We start from the raw sequence: 17,480 nt of genomic DNA on the forward strand, positions 1-17,480 counted from the left end.
ACACTGAGGAATCAGGATAAATATTTAGAAAATATCGTATCAAATCTTTGAATGCGTTGTTTTCAAAAGGCAAGTTCATTAAATTTATTCACAATAAAAATTCACGTTTCGAGTGATGAAGTCATCAAAAATGACAAACCAAAAATCTTAAAAGTGAGGCATCATACACTTGTCTTTTTAAGGTGCCAATCAAACGTTGTTCGACCACAAACTTTCATTGACTTGATGAACTGGTTTCCGTTGCAGTAGGCTCCAACCATTTTTATGCTCAAAACGTTCGGCAAAACGTCGTTTCTATATAAAAAAAAAGTTTGCAAACATGTATCCTACATCTCTACTATTTCTGTGAAAGCGTTCTGGTACAGATATGCTGGGAGTAACGGTGAAGAACAAAAGGCAGTTCCACTAATATGACTAACTGTACTCTTATCACATCTTAATAGGAGGATCGACGCCCAAATTCTGTTAAGCAGGTCGCAAACGTCTAGATATAAGATAAACAATAAAGATTTGACGTATTCGTTTGATTTTTCCTCTAATGAAATTTAGGCGGTTGTAGGTGACAGTACTGAGACAAGCTGATGTCATTTGTTGTGGCCTTGTTAAAACTTGAAACGATGCAGCAAGCACAGTGAGTAATGAACGACTACAGAGAAAAGATACGGAGTGATGTTAGATAATTTACAAATTAGTAAACGCTGAACTATGTGATACAGTTACGGGAGATCTTACAAATGGGGCCTACAACTAGTCATTTAAGTGATGTATCCAAACATTTTTATATCTCATTATCCAGAAGCTGATTTAAGATGAGACCGCCTGGTGTTTCTAGGATTCATGAAAGTTAAGCGAACTTTATATTGCACAACTACTAGTAAAAATAGAACTTCGGATCGAATAGACAAAAAATCGATCCATGAAACTTTTTGAACTCTGAACGTAGAAAAACTAGCCTTTGTTCACTGGGTGATCAGCTGTATGGTTACGGACTACACATAATCTCTACGAGTAACGCACAGACGGTATTTTGCGCTATCCTGTCGTATATACATTCAATATTATTGTCACAGACTTGTAAAAACCTACTGACTTCTTCGCTCTCTCTCCTTAATGTTTTAATACAAGACCATGTCTTTCATTTTATCCAAAAACGTAGTCCAGACGCCAAACTACACTACTTCTAGTGACTTTGGGAGATAATCGGAGATTGGTACCTTTAATTTGAGTGAGTTCAATTGTCTCGAAGAAGCAGTGTTTTTTGGATATTTTAGCGGTAAATAAACCCCAGAAATCAATAGCTCTGTATGTGTCCGACATTGGATGCTGACCACATTAGTTTTAATGGACTCGTCTAGCTGAAGGCTCTCGGTCTTGCATCTGCATTAGATCACGAGTGGGAACGCCGTGCTCAACTTCTCCTGAGATCACCAGTCAGTTTAGATCAGTCAATTCTCGATATATTGATAATCTATCAAATATATCTCCCAACATCCTTGCTCCTGACTTTTGATTTCACTGGGTCGGCACGATTCAATCATAAAAGTTGTTGCTGGGACAGTGTTGTCAAGCTACAACACCTGTAGCATCCTTAGTGGTGAGCTCAACGTGATCTGATACACCAACCCACAAACTGTGAGTCTCCTCCTTTTTGGAATTTCACAAATCATTACTTTATTTTAATTTCTATATACTTTTACTTTACGCCTGTTACCCCTCGTGGAGGAACATAGGCCGCACACCAGCATTCTCCATCCAACCCTGTCCTGAGCAATCCTTTCCAGTTCTTTCCAGGTAAAATTCATCCTTTACATATCTGCTTCTATTTCCCGGCGTAATGTGCTCTTTGGCTTTCCTCTTTTCCGCTTCCCTTCTGGATTTCAAGTTCCGGATTGCCTAGTGATGCAATTTGGGGATTTCCTCAATGTATGTCCTATCAACTCCCAACGTATTTTCCTTATTTCCTCTTCGGCTGGAAGATGGTTTGCCCTATTCCATAAAACGCTGTTGCTGATGGTATCTTGTCAGTGAATGTTGAGTATTTTGCAAGACAATTGTTTATAAATACTTTTCCGTCGTATGAGTTTTGGATAATGTTGACAATCTTCTCAGGAACTACATGGCATCGAAGAAGTTTCCATAATATTCTCTTGTACACACTGTCAAGCACCTTCTCATAGTCAACAAAGTTGATGTATAGTGAAGAATTCCACTCAACTGATTGTTCTACGATGATCCGTAGTGCCACAATTCGGTCTGTGCACGATCGATCCTTGCGGGATCCAACCTGTTGATCTTGAAGTCGAGCATCTACTGCGTCTTTCATCCGGTTCAGTAACACTCTTTTGGAAACTTTTCCTGGTACTGACAACAAACTGATGCCTCTGTAATTCTCACATTTGCTCAGATCTCCTTTCTTTGGTATCTTGATGAGATATTCTTCTTTCCAGTACGTTGGCACGTTTTCCCCTTCCAAATCTTCTTGAATAGAAAATGAAACAATTTTGCTGTTACTTCAGTGTCTGACTTCACTGCTTCAGCTGGTATATTGTCAGGTCCTGCAACTTTCCCGCTCTTGATTTGTCTGATGGCCATCTTGATTTCTTCGATCGTTGGTGGGGTGACATCTATAGGAAGGTCTGTGTGCTGCATCGATGTCTGATGAATTTAATGGGGCTGGTCTATTCAGCAGTTCCTCGAAGTATTCTGCCCATCTTTTCCTCTGTTCTTGAATCTCAGTGATTGTCTTTCCTTCTTTGTTCTTGACTGGTCTCTCCCGTTTGCTATATCTCCCTGCTAGTTTCTTCGTCGTATCATATACTTGTTTCATATTCCCTACTCCTGCAGATTTTCTCACTGTCGTTGCCATTTCTCCCATGTATTTCTGCCAATCAGTTTTTTTCAAGTTTTTGGATATTCTTTTTTTCCTTGTTCATTATCGTACTTAGTATTTCACCATGACGGAACAGACACACTAGGTGCTTAAGTTAAGGACTATGTCCCCACCTTCATTTCAACTAATACCCTTCTGACCAGACAACATCGAAGTCTGGTTCTGTTACGCAGAAGCCGATTTAAACGAGTACGGCATGACAGATTCACGCAAACAATTCCTCACGGTAGTAAAGGCACTACCGTGCGAGTTCAACAGGTTTGTCACACCTAGTGATGTTCCGGAACTTTACGAAACTCTAAAACGGTCTATTCTGAAACTCAGAGATCTAACCGATCGACAAAGGTTAGATCAACTTCTTAATAGTATCGATCTGCAACATGGTTCTGAGACAGACATGTTGCTAAGGATGAGAGTGGTTATCGGCCAAACAACTTTCGACGATTGCCTGTTCAAACAACTTTTCTTATCCAAACATCGCCAGCAGGTGCAAGCTGTGCTGGTTTCATTTTAATCCCACAGGTGTCAAATGGAAAGTCAGTCGGCACATATATTAAAGGGTACGTTTACCTTAACGTGGGTTTATGCAAACCAATTCACTGGATCTTCGTAGTTGCAGATGATTCTATGCCAATCCTTGGTAATATACCTCCTACAGCACCACAATCCACCCATCGATACGCGCAAACGGAAGCCACCTGTATTCGCGAAAGCACGCCGACTGGCTCCCGAAAAGCTGAGGTTGGCCAAAAACGAATTCGGCCACATGATAGGATTAGGAATCATTCGACCGTCAAACAGCCTATGGGCATCTCCCTTTCATATGGTCCCTAAAATAGACTGCAACGATTGGCGACCAACGGGTGATTATGGTTGTTTGAATGCGAAAACCATTCTTGATCATTATCCGTTGCTTCACATTCACGAATTAGCAGCTACCTTGAAAGGTACAACTGTCTTTTCGAAAATCGACTTAGCTAGAGCCTCTAACCAAATCCCTATTGTTACTGACAGTATTCCGAAAACCGTTATCATCACTTTATTTGCACACTACGAAGTTTTGCGAATGCCTTTCGGCCTAAGAAATGCTACCCAGACTTTCCAAAGGTTCAGAGATTACGATTTTTGAAGTCTCAACTTCGTACACGCGTATGTTGATGACTGCTTGATAGCATGTCTGGACAGAGAATCCCATCTCCAGCATCTGTATATTGTGTTCGAATGACTGCAAAGGCATGACATCACTGGAAACTTTCAGAAATGCCAATTTGGACCGACTCCTTAGATTTCCTAGAACACACTAATGGTTTTCTAGGCATCCGATCTCTTAGAAGCAAAGTGGAGGCCATTGTGCACTACCCAGAACCGACCACCACTAAGCAATTGCGCATATTTAACGGCCTAGTAAGCTTCTATAGACGGTTCATACTGAAATGCGCGTCCATCATGAAACCGCTAACCGACCAACTTCGTGGAGGTGCAAAATCCATCAATTTTGACGACAACGCGTGAAAAACATTCTCCACAATTAAGGAACTTATCGATAAGACAACCATGCTAGCATATCAGGACACTCAAGCACAGTAGATGCATCCGACTCAGCAATCAAAGGAGTCTTACAACGATCGGTTAACCGCTCCTGGCAAACTTTGACATTTTTCTCGAGACGGTTGAATAGACACAACAAATGTTTCTTAGGCTCGTTCAAAACTCCGGCGAGACTATAATTTATGAGCGAGCCAACCAAAAGCGTTTGAGCTGTTTCAAGGCCACGGCGCCGATTTCAGCACCTGATGCTCATGAACAGTCGGTTCACGGAGGATTTTAGAGAGGACGTGACAATTAGGCAGCTTAAATAAGTGGGACTACTATGAAGTTCCTTTATTTGCAATTACGGCAATCAAATAAATTGTAGACCTTGTGCAGACTACCGTGATGTCGTCCTCCGAAGGAATATATGTTGGAGGGAGATGTGCGCTAAAAATAGGAACATTTTCGCTCAATCCAGATTGAGACTGAGGCGAATTATAATAATTGCTACAAACTGTACAATAAAAGCACGGGTGAAAATGGCTGCAGTAATCGCAGACGTTACTGAAGCTTCAGCTGTTCAGTGATATGATTATTGTAGGTATATATGCGTAATAAAAATGATAAACACACCGGCGTACACACAAACACAACTGAAGCTATATGCTCGAGGCTGAGGGAGTTTTTGAGACCTTATCATGGCTCCAGAGACCGACTATCATGGAGCCATACGGATGAGTTCCTATACCTTGAGCATTACGATTTTAGGATCTTGAAACCTCCTAACCTTGACAAGTTTTTGGACCATGTTAAAGAAGTGTATCCACTCTAATTCTTTGGTGTTGTATATTTTTACTACGTACTGACTGTTTTCTCGCTGGCTAATATTTCTCAAGATCATTTACGATTCGTTCAAAGATCGTTGAAAAATTATAGTCCCGCCAAAACTCCTGATGCTAGTTTCGACAATGTTCATCTGAATTTGGTAGGACCCTTACTAGATTCAAATGGATTCTCTTATCTTTTAACTTGCGTAGACCGTTTCACTCGATGACCAGAAGCAGTACCTAGTAAGCACATTACTGCTGAAACAGTGGCATGCGCCTTCGTCGAGCGATGGGTAGCAAATTTCGGCTGCCTTCAAACCATTACTACAAACCACGGACGGCAGTTTGAATCTGGATTTTTCCGTTGTCTGACCACACTATTAGGAATCACTCTCTTCCGAACGATCGCCTACCCCCCACAAGCAAACGAATTGCTAGAACGCTTCCACCGACAGCTAAAAGCTTCATTATCGGCTACAAACTTCTCACACTGGACCGATGTTCTTCCATTTGTCTTACAAGGTATTCGTAATGCAGTGAAAGCTGATATTGGATACACTGCAGCACAACTCGTTTATGGGACGACACTTCAACTTCCAGGAGAACTCGTGGATCCTTCATCTTCTTCAATGAGCATGGATCGAAACTCCTACACGAGCTGGCTCACAAACGATATGCGTTCATTTAAACCTGTTTCCACTCGGTCTCAATCAACGAATGTTTTCGTTCAAGCTGGATTATAATGTGGTACACAAGTCTTCGCATGTCGAGACTCACATCGACGACCCCTCGATTCAGCAAACGAAGGACCCTTCAAGGTCCTTCAACGTGAACCGAAGTTCTATATAGTCTATAAGAACGGAACAAACGATAACATAAGCATCGACCGAGTCAAAGCAGCGTATTTAGAAGGAAATCTTATCCACGCCGATTATCCTTCGGTACAATCGAAAGACACCGCCCCTACACTCATAATACCTCATCCGACAGCCAATACGCACGTTGATACTCCGGCAGCGTCTGAAAATAAAACTAAAACAAAGCGTTCTGGAGGAAGAGTAAGATTTGAAGAACATTTAAACGATTATTGCACGCAAGAAACCAGTTAACATTTTGCCTTATCTCAATTTTCCTTTGTGTTATATATAATAAAAAAATTTAATATGCTTACACTTATATACTTATTTCAAAAACAAAAAAACAAACAATATTTTCTTGCTAATATGTGTATATGTAATTCTTTTTCTTTCAAAAAACCCGAAAAAATATTTAAAAATCGCTTTTACGCTGTCGCATGTGTATTAGTTTATTTACCTTTTTACGCTCACTTTGGGTCTTTACGCACGTACGACTGTATTTCGACACGCACTTACATATTCTTTTTTTCTCTCCCAGGACGGCTGGAAAGGATGATAAACAGAACGATGGAGTTTTCTGAGGAACCCAAGTATTGATTGTTCTTTGTTTCCTTAGTACAATAATGTACTTCATGATCCCTTATAGTAAGGAAAGACAACCAGACGCTGCTAAACATAGCAAGCTATCAGAAGAGTGCTCGTTGGGTTTAAACTTTTGTCTGGCCACGTCTTAAGGTCATCACTATTCCACTAGAGGGGGAGTGATCTGTAGCAGTAAATAAACCCCCGAAATCAATAGCTCTGTATGTGTCCGACATTGGATGCTGACCACATTAGTTTTAATGGACTCGTCTAGCTGAAGGCTCTCGGTCTTGCATCTGCATTAGATCACGAGTGGGAACGCCGTGCTCAACTTCTCCTGAGATCACCAGTCAGTTTAGATCAGTCAATTCTCGATATATTGATAATCTATCAAATATATCTCCCAACACCAAGCCTGTCACAGACCAGTCGCGTTACTTCCAATATTGTTTAAGGTAATTGGGAGACTGATGAATGAACAAATGAGGGAATATGTGGATAAAAAATATCCTGTTGTTTCGAAAAACGTTTTGGCACAGTACCTCACGTACTTTTCATAGTGAAAGTTGCAAAGATGGGTTTCACTGACTGACCTTTATCCTGCCTCCGAAACTATACGGGGAACAAGATGTATCGTACCAAGTTGAAAGGAGTGATTACGAGTTGGGAGGTTTCAACATCAGGAGTTTCAGAAGAAACAGTTTTAGGTTCACTCCCATCCTCAATCCTCATTGATGATCTGCTAGATGAAATTAACTCAGTAGGACTGACCTATGCGGACAACGGAAAGATTTGGAGGTTCATAGAAAGCGAAAAGGACTCAGTTGAGTTTTGTAGCAAATAGACTACAACCAATTTCGATCATAGTTAACTTTAATTAAGCCCTTTTATTACTTTACTTAACAGACGATGTTATTAGACTAGTAAGATTTCGCATATTTTTTCGCACAGTTATGACCACCAGATCACATGACAGACTCTAGCTAAAATGCTGATTGCTTAAATATCACTCGATGATTCATCCTTCTCTCCATGTATGTATGTACTCAAATCCTACTGTTAGCTTTTGATTTGCCTTGCTGGGCTCTTATACAATGTGACTATAAATTTACCTATGTATTTACTCTGATATACTTATTCGCCTCTCTGCACCGAATTCTTTTGAGGTGCTGATAACTTTGTGGTCTGCACTATCCGCAAATAGACTGTAGTTGCCGCTTTTCATGGCCTTCTGATTTCAAACACTGTTGAGATTTATTTTATAACGGTTATCGAATTGAACGATTAGCGAAACAGAGCCACTACAGCCTCAAAATAAACTTACAACAATAGAAAAATGGGAAGTAGACAATGAGTTAACAATCAGCCGATAGAAACATCACGTCATGAATATTTTGTCTCACATGATATAAAGTACTTACACCCTCAGCAGGAATTCGCTCTTGATTGTCTCCTCAGAGCATGACTTCAGGCTTGTATTGATAGAAAGGCTCTTTTGCAACCCCTGATACTCACTTTGATCACGGTTATCTTTACATTGTAGGACCCTTTCCAGATCACAGTAGGGTACGCTTTGTTACTCATTCCTCATGTACTATTCGATATATCAACCATCTTCCAAGTTTATCTTCTGACTCCTGGTTTGAATGGGTTTGGGATTCATGATTATAAAATAGTTACGGGCAAGCGCGTTGCTGATCTCTGAACATCCGTGACATATCCAACCCGTCATTCCAATGTACAGTAAAGGTTGAGCAGGGGATGGTTTTGACATACCGATACTTAAACAAAGCTCTTTCTAGAGTCGTGTTTCAAAAAAATTAAGCCGAATACTAAGGTGGTTGGAAGAAGCGATATACTTGAAAGTAGAGTCAGGCGGACTCGGACTGATCATTGACAAGATAAGAGCAACATCTCAAATGAGGCCACTTGAGGAATAGCCGGGATAATTAATGGAGCACCTTCAATTAGTTAAGCTTGTTATGGATAAAATGATCAGGAGCTCTAACAAATGTTTATCAAGCTACTGATTTACAAGCGCTAGTTTCTACTGACGAGCCTTGAATAATGTTGAAATTAGTATGAGTAAATTCAAAATGCCTGTGTTCCTCAAATATCTGTAATAATATCCATCAATAATCTTAACCCTTGCATATATTTTAAACGAATAATTGTCTTGGTTAATTGATATCAACTTATATTTCCGTCGGATTTATTACAGACTTTTATTCATCACGATTTGTGGCCACTTGGGATTAGTTTCCAAATTTAAATAATTCAACAAATAATATTTTGAATAAAACTCTACAACAGTTGTCTAAAAGTAAAAAAACAACGGAAAAAAGGACCAGCGAACAAACAAAACTAATTGTAGAAATGACAAAAAAGTGATAGAAAAGACATGAGCAAGTGTTGCATTATTACTTCATTGCTATTGTTATTATTATTATTATTACTTTTTATACAAATGTACAGCCTACTGATTTCAGTAGTATGTAAGAAGATGGTAGTAACTTAATTGTTAAGAAGAAATACACAGAAGAAAAAATAGCAATGTGGAAAAATGAATATAACACGCAATCAAATATTTATAGGAATATTCAAGAGAAATATATCCCCATTATTGATAGGTAGTGATATTATCATTTACTACGATTTTCATAAACAGTTGTATATAAAGAGTTTGCATCAGCTGCAATTGCATAAGCTAAACTCATTAAATGTCGTCGATATTCTTCTAGTAATGGACCTCGATTATTTTGTAATTTAGCACTTTTTGTAGTTGTTATGAGGGAATACATTGAAGAATTTAATTGACGTTCAGCTAAAAGAATCTAGAAGTTTAGAAATTAAGCAATAAGATCTCTTTTTATTTGATTAAAGAAAATGATTTTCGAAATATTTCATTAACTTAGAGATACATATGAAAGTAATTCTTACAGATGAGCCTATCCGCGTAGTGCTATTGATTTGAAAAAAGTGTAGTTTCATGACAAGTGTTAATTAACATTGTTATATTTGTGAACTCCAATCCTATGATGATGAAAAATGTACTTGAGAAAATTAATTAATATTATAAACAGAGATGGTTGGTGGATAGCACTGGAATCTAGGACGTGCGTTTCTTTCTATTTAGGACTCGTCAACTGGATGTACCTGCATCCCAGAGTTGATGCTCATTCCCGGACTCTAATCCAGTACTGTTCGCTTCAAACGCCATTGAGTTGTTCACTTAGCTACAGAGTCCCTATAGCCACTTGTTTGTGCAATGGGGTGAAGTTTTAATTCGTTTTTGTATTGTTTGTTTGAATCTTCCCATTGATGTTTAGGACTGCAATTGATTAGTCTCTTATTGGCATATGTTCATACTGTGCGCCTTGCCTCGATATAGGCTTAATTTACAAGCATTCCACTGCTAGTCACTATCCATCTTTGTTTATAATGCTTTCGAATTAAGGCTATATAGATGTAAACCGCACAGTATGCACATATGCCAATAAGAGACTGATCAATTGCAGTCCTTAACGTCAATGAGAACATTCAACCAAACGATACCAAGTGAATTTATGAATAATATTATTTGAAACACGACAAAATGTATGACTTTTTTGTATAATAATGTAGTCTTGTTTGAAGTATTTTAGAGCAACCTTTGTGGTATTGTCAGATGATGAGTTTGTAATGATTTGATTACATTAATTTAACTACATGATATGTTATATGAATGAAATACTATCCATTTTGAACTTATGTTTCACTAAAAGGGTCAAAGAAAGCATAAACTAATCTCTCCATAAGATTTAATTATTAAGAACTGTACAACTGACGAAAACATCTATTTATAAGGACGTGTGAAATGGTTTGTATTTAATACAATAGGAAAATATTGAAAGTACAATGGTAAAGAGTGTGCAACTTGATGGTTGAATTTTCCAATAGAATATGTTTCTTTTTTGAATCTATCTTCTATTCAAACTATCCTCTTTAATTATCACTTACAAGATTACATTATTCTTATATTTGCTAATGCTGTTTTATCAGATTGAAATTTCGTAAAAGTTCTTTTCAGTCGGTATGGATTCACTGAAACTTCCTGTTACATTTTGAAGACAATTATTGTAATTTAAAGTAAACTTTAGTTATTCGAATATTCAAGGTTTCGTCATTGGTTTTTAGTACTTAATTCTGTGAAAAAATCTCACCAGAACTCGTACATAAACAGACTCGTCTGTTCCTCAGCTAACAATAAAATAAATTTATTCGCAGGGTGATTATGTAGCGGACGCTACTCATAAGACTTTGCAAGTAGCGTGTAGCGGAACGTGGTGTTGAACTTAAAACACTTGTCAGACGGAGTGAAGAGTTTAACTGTATCAAAAGCACGGCGTTGTCAGAACACTTGAAGACCAGATGAGAAGATAGTTTAGATGCTAGAACACACCGAAAGTTGCCAGTGGATGATCGGAGGCGATGTATATGTAATATGTAAATACTTTATAAGTTCTCACAATAATTACTTATTCTACCGATTGTATTGTTTTGCAAGTACACATGCAATAGTTATCACCGAGGAGTGATTTCTATCTTTTTATCTATCTACCAAATTTACAAAGGGAAAATCATGATTCATGAATCATTTGTTTATAACTGACTAATAATTGTCACCAAACTAATTGCATTTAAACATATAAAATAAAATAGTAAGAAACAGATGAATCAATCTTACTGTTTCGCAAGCATGATCACCGAATTCATTTTGAATTGCAGAGAATAAATCTTTGATTGATGTTCCAATAGTCTGTTTAAATGAGTAAAAAGTCGATAACAATTATTTTAATCCAAGTGAATTTAAATGACTAGAGATGTTTAAACTTAATTCAAATTAATAAGACTTCTTATTGTTCAAAATATTTCTACAAAACAACATCAATGATTTGAATAAAACAAAATAAATCGCGAGCAAGATGTTGATAAATATCTCATATTTTGGCTACCAAGAGTGGAGAACAGATGGCAGTTGTTTTGAAGATTCAACTTGACTTGAAAGGTATTTTCTTCAAGAACTGATGTCAGCTAATGAACTATTTGACCACAAGAGGTATTATACAACTGCTTTATCGTTGTTCGGGACTTACCAACAATAAACTCCTATGATTTAACTTCGGATAGCATTCAGCATCTTCTAATGTAACAGTGAACATAATATCTATAAGTCGAAGAGTATCGGTCCACTATTGTGGAATCCTACCTAGTAGGATATTGTGTTCTTTTACGATTTTCTAGGTGATTTGAAACAATTAAACAAATTGCTGTCAGATTACGATTTATCAAACAGGGTTAGATACTCTAATATCCCAACATTTATTTAAAAAAAGGAGATATGTAATCAAATATATGTATACATAAAGTTGGTAGAAATGTAATTTACAACGTGCAAGATATAAAGCTTGAAAGTATTTGGCGTTTGACTAGAAGATAATTTATTAGTTAGGTAAACCGTGAAAAATTCGACTGAAGTTACTCTTATTTCCAAATTCATGTTAATGTTATCATTTTATTGATTTCATCTTAAGAAGTCCATATAGGATGTAGAAATTTAGTTCAATATATAATCAATTATTAATGATCTCCTAGGCAGAATTTACAATTCACAGTAAATTATATTTAAATTGTGTTTTAATCATATTGATTTCTGACGTAAAAATTTTGATTCTATTAATATACCATGTAGAGATGTTAGAAAATTGGAGGTAGTAGACAGGAAACCGTGTTTGAGGAAATTATCGTGCTCTTGAGCAATTGCATACTTGGACATTTAAGGGGAACGATGTTACAATCTGTAGAATTCAAGCCCTCATTATCAAGTTTCAAAAACTAAGACGTTATCACTGAGTGACTGACCTGTAAAACTAACATATCTGCGATTGATCGATCTCTGAGTAGTGAGTGACTTATATCATGTTTATGTGAAGTGATGAATCCTTTTTCTGGACAGATGTCCTACTCTTTTGTGATATCCATTAATCGATGGCTTTACATTATAAATTCGACTTCTATGGGTACTTGTCATTCAACCACACCCCCCCACTACTTACATCTACATCTAAACAAATAATGTTCAGTTCATTTTAACTGGGTCATTTCATCTGAGATTAGCAACATTTAGAAAATGATAAGTGGATAACAGTCAGAAGTTAGAGAAAAAGAACAGTAAGACAATAAACATACTTTTATCAAGGTACCATATTCTTCTGGTTTACTCGTAATTATCTGCTGACTAACTAAACTAACAGTTTGTACAACCTTTACAGTGGCCGAAAATACTGGGTCTACATGACCAGTATTATTATCATCATTATTATTACGTTTACTTGATGAAGCTTGGCGATTAGAACTGAAATCCGATGCTGTATGTTTACGAATACAACTGTTATCATTATTACTATTATGATTAATGAGAATATTACGAGTAGGACTATTCGGGACTTTGATGCTTTGATTAGAGGAATGTTGTGACATTGACTGAGAAATTGATTCATTCCGTGAAAGTGTTGGAGTTTTTTGATGACTTGCCAACCGAACACCATCAGATGAAAAACTTCGCACTTTGTGGGTATTATGGGATAACGAACAAGATTCTACCGAAGTGGTTGAGTTATTATTTTCATTAATGCTCAAGTTAATTACTGCGAAAAAATTAGAAAAATAGAAGTTAAAACAAAATATAACTGTATGAGATGAATTTAAATATTTCAAACAACAATGAATAGAAATTGAATACTGCAGTAACTGGTTTATAGTTTTTAACTAAATTATTAGTTGAACTGTGGCAGATAAAGATATAGTACAATATACTTGATAAACTTTTAGCAGATTTAATACTTTTTAATTTCATCAGTAAAGTTAAGTGATGAAAGTAAGTATGGGGTTGCGGAGATTGTCGAGTTGCATTAAAATCATAAACCGATCTAAAATAGACCATCATTGAAAACATGGAAACACTGGACAGCCATTTCGTTCTAGTATGGTTAGATAGTCACGCGATGACATGAATCGATCGGAGCTAGACATTAACGCCGTTGCACACCGGCTGAATGGTCTATAGGTTGGGCATTCACATTTGAGACAGAAAGTCCTGAACTCCACTCCCGGTCTCGGAATCGTGGACGCGTATCACTGGGGTGCCCCGTACGACGAGGAAACAGCCGTCCAGTACTTCCAGGCATTCAGTGGTGGTTTATCATCGATCGGTTCATGAATTCAACAAACGCTATTTTTATCTATGTGGTTAAGGTGACGGCATAAACTTAACTGTCATTTTATACGATAAATGATAGTCAGTCATGATTTCGTGATGAAGTATGCTTTCTTGTGGTAATCTTCCCCAGAAAGCTGTTCAGTATATGAATCTATTGAAGTTGGAAATTCTCAGCATTAAAGCTTAAACTAATTGTCTGTTAATTAAATTCTTTTCGTAGGACCTAAACGTTTTAAGGGTTGTACGTACTCATTGTTGAGGAGCGGTAGACCGAAATAAAACAGTTGTCAAGTTCTGTCTAATTTTTTACTGATGACCCAATAAATCTACATCCATAACAATAATCATATACAGGTAACAACTGTTTTAAGAATGTTCAGTGTATTCCATAATTAACAGTAAGAATATAGTTTAATTCGATTAGATAAAAAAAAATTAAATCTTCGATAATCTTAAACTTTTCAAAAAGGGAAATGGAAACAATGAAAAGAAACTATAATCAAGAGGGAAAAATAACAAGGTAGAAGTTAGTGATACTAATAAAACTCTTTGAAAATGCATACTAGATCGAAATAACTTCATGTGTAATTTAAGTTTCCAAGTACAATTTTATTGAGCAACATGATTACTTATCGATGAACAAAAATTGTTGTCAATGAAATTCAGAACTCACCTTGAGTAGCTAATGAAGGCGGCATTGTCTAATAATGGGTTGAAAAAAAAGAGAAAGAAACGATGAGTTCGTTAAGTAAGTGAATATTTTCCATAAGAATGTTACTTTCATTATAAGCAGAGATGGTTGGTGCCTAGCAGTGGGATCTAGGACGCGCGTTTCTTTCTATTTACGACTTGTCAGCTGGATGTACCTGCATCGCAGAGTTGATGTTTATTCCAGGACTCTAATCCAGTATTGTTAGCTGCAAATGCCATTGAATTGTTCATTTAGCTACTGTGTTCAGGTAGCCACTAGCTTGTGTCATGGGTTGGAGTTTTTTAATTCATTTTTCGTACTGTTTATTTGAATCTTGAACAACATATATAAGCGAACAATATTGTTTTCGATTAGATCCTCATCATGCCACTTCTATGTGTATCTATAAATTCAGCTGCTCCTGTGGAGAAAGCTATATTGGGCGCACTACCAGACAATTGAACCAAAGAGTTAGTGAACACCTCCCTTCGTGGTTAGGAAAAGGTATGGTCAAGTCGATACGGAGCTCGATTCTTTCACACTTGATTGATAGCGGTCATGAAGTTGACAGAAACCAGTCTTTTAAAGTTATTTATCGTATTCCTACTACTTTTCCTTATGGGGTTCGATCTCGTCTCCTACACATAGCAGAAGCTATAGGAATTCGATCCAACAACCCAAGTCTTTGTGTTCATAAGAAATTTGTAACACCCTTGGCCTTAATAAATAATCTTATTTTCCATACTCTTCGTTTATTTTTCTTCACCCCCCTATCAATTATTTACTTATAATTTTTCTAATATTCGCTTCCAATTATCTGAACACTTCTTATTACGTAATCTTATAATTTCTATGAATGTTATTTCAGTGTCTATATTTTTCTAATCATTGACCTATTTTCCTATTATGTAACATTGATTCAAGCCTTTTATTATTCTTATCACAACTAGTACACTTGTCATTACACTATCAATTTGTACTTTCTACTTATTATTAATTTTGATTATGTAATCTATTCCACTGTTATCATTGACTCATAAACTGCCTTGATTGGTTTAATAATCTCGTATATGCATATAAATATTACTGTATATTAGAGTAAAGCCTGATGAGGATCTAATCGAAAACAATATTGTTCGCTTATATATGTTGTTCTAAATCACAATATGGGAATTTTTCAAATATTTGAATCTTCCCATTGATGTTTAGGACCGCAATTGATCAGTCTTTTATTGCTCATATGCCAATAAGAGACTGGTCAGTCGTAGTTGTAAATATCAGTGAGAAAATATAAAAAATCAATACAAAATGAGTTAATGTTACATCCAGTTTTAGAACTTTACTGGTTTGAGCCTATGAAATAAAATGACCTATTGTAGTTAAATGTCATAGTTCAGAATTTCATTTTAGAGAGAAACAGTTCAATTCTTTAAAAACTCCAAAGTGTTTTTTGATGCTTTATTTTACTGTAGTCTTGTTTCATCTCATAGTAGTTCATTAGATGATACCTATTCATAATGAAAGCTGTTTTTCAATTTCTTTAAGGTATTAAAATCATCGATTTCTTAGTGTCTTACAATTACTTATGGCATAACTTCGAGATGGTGAAAATTTGTAGCTTAGGTGGGTAATTTCAATGGAGTATTGTTCTCTGATAAGATGACCCAATCGTGATGCTTTCATCATCTTTCTGGACAAGGTTGTCAGGACAAAATCCTGATAGAAGTGAGCTACTCAAATTTCTGTACATATGACAGACAGGATGCTTTGTTTCATATATATGACCAATAAATTATATCGAATTACCCTAGATTTAATTGTAAGCTGAAGTCTCATGTTGTCAACACATGCTAACAAGAACAAAAACTTTGTTTTTGACGATATAATTTACTGAAGTTGTGTAATGGTATTTGAAAAATACTTGTCAAGAATGTAAATGAATTTCCCTAACTTGAAATGACTAATTAGTGTCTTGTTCTTTTTAGTTGATTTTAGGATAATTCATGCTGTCATTATTATTATTATTACTGCTAATAGTAATTTACTTTTCTGTAAATTGAAGTATTTCTCCTTAGTTCTGACTTGTATCTTTTCTCAAAATCATCACTTCTACGTTCAGTTGATTTTCGTGATTCCGATGTAAAATCAAATATTTTCATTGTATTATGACACACAGGTGGAGATAGAATTGATTTAGGTCTGTTAGTATCAGGTGATTGTCCTTTCACAGTTACTGTACTCTGAAAAAAATGCACAACAATATAGGAAATTGATAACGAAGGGTAAGTATTCAACAGAGAGTTTACGCATATAAAAAACAGAAAATGACAAGTAGCCTATTCATAGTATCTTTAACAAAGTGTATTGATAACATAGGCTTCCTTTGTTCTTCTCATACTAAACAAATAGAAGGATAAATTTCCCAAATATTCTAACAATTACTGATTACAAACAGTGTAAATGAGACTGAGAATCTGTACCACGGCTCCGTTACATTGAAAACAGCAAAATAAATTGTCAACATATTAAGTGAAGTCATATTAGGTGAATTACCAATTTGTGCATACATATTTTATGTTACTTTATATCGTCGGCTGATATCACCTGGAAAACTGTTGGAAATCAAATAACTTTGAACACAGCTGTTTATGCCCAGCTCGACATTTCTAAGAAGTGATTGAATACTGGAGGTCCCATAAGGTGTGAAACAAATAGTTTTTAGTAATCGGCTATACATTCATGTTGTTGATGAGTAAATCTGTAGCTGACCAGCTTCTGATGCCTTATGTTCATTTTAAAAAGATTATCTCGGTACAGAGTTATATAACAAGTTTTATAATATTTA

The 17,480-nt window shown here is 36.2% G+C and overlaps 1 protein-coding gene across 1 annotated transcript in view; it reads right to left on the reverse strand.

Moving 5' to 3' along the window:
* Positions 1-9,328: 9,328 nt before the first annotated feature.
* Smp_137610 (tyrosine kinase) overlaps positions 9,329-17,480 on the reverse strand; it is a gene marked incomplete at both ends in the record, with an annotated part of 73,142 nt that continues 64,990 nt past the window's right edge. The window contains 5 exons of the mRNA XM_018799981.1: positions 9,329-9,520; positions 11,413-11,484; positions 12,915-13,372; positions 14,618-14,645; positions 16,681-16,875. Of these exons, the coding sequence (XP_018653840.1) occupies positions 9,329-9,520; positions 11,413-11,484; positions 12,915-13,372; positions 14,618-14,645; positions 16,681-16,875 (945 nt within the window). The remainder of the gene's footprint in view (positions 9,521-11,412; positions 11,485-12,914; positions 13,373-14,617; positions 14,646-16,680; positions 16,876-17,480) is intronic.

The sequence above is a fragment of the Schistosoma mansoni genome, chromosome W (assembly GCF_000237925.1).
Source record: "Schistosoma mansoni strain Puerto Rico chromosome W, complete genome".
NCBI lineage: Eukaryota > Metazoa > Platyhelminthes > Trematoda > Strigeidida > Schistosomatidae > Schistosoma > Schistosoma mansoni.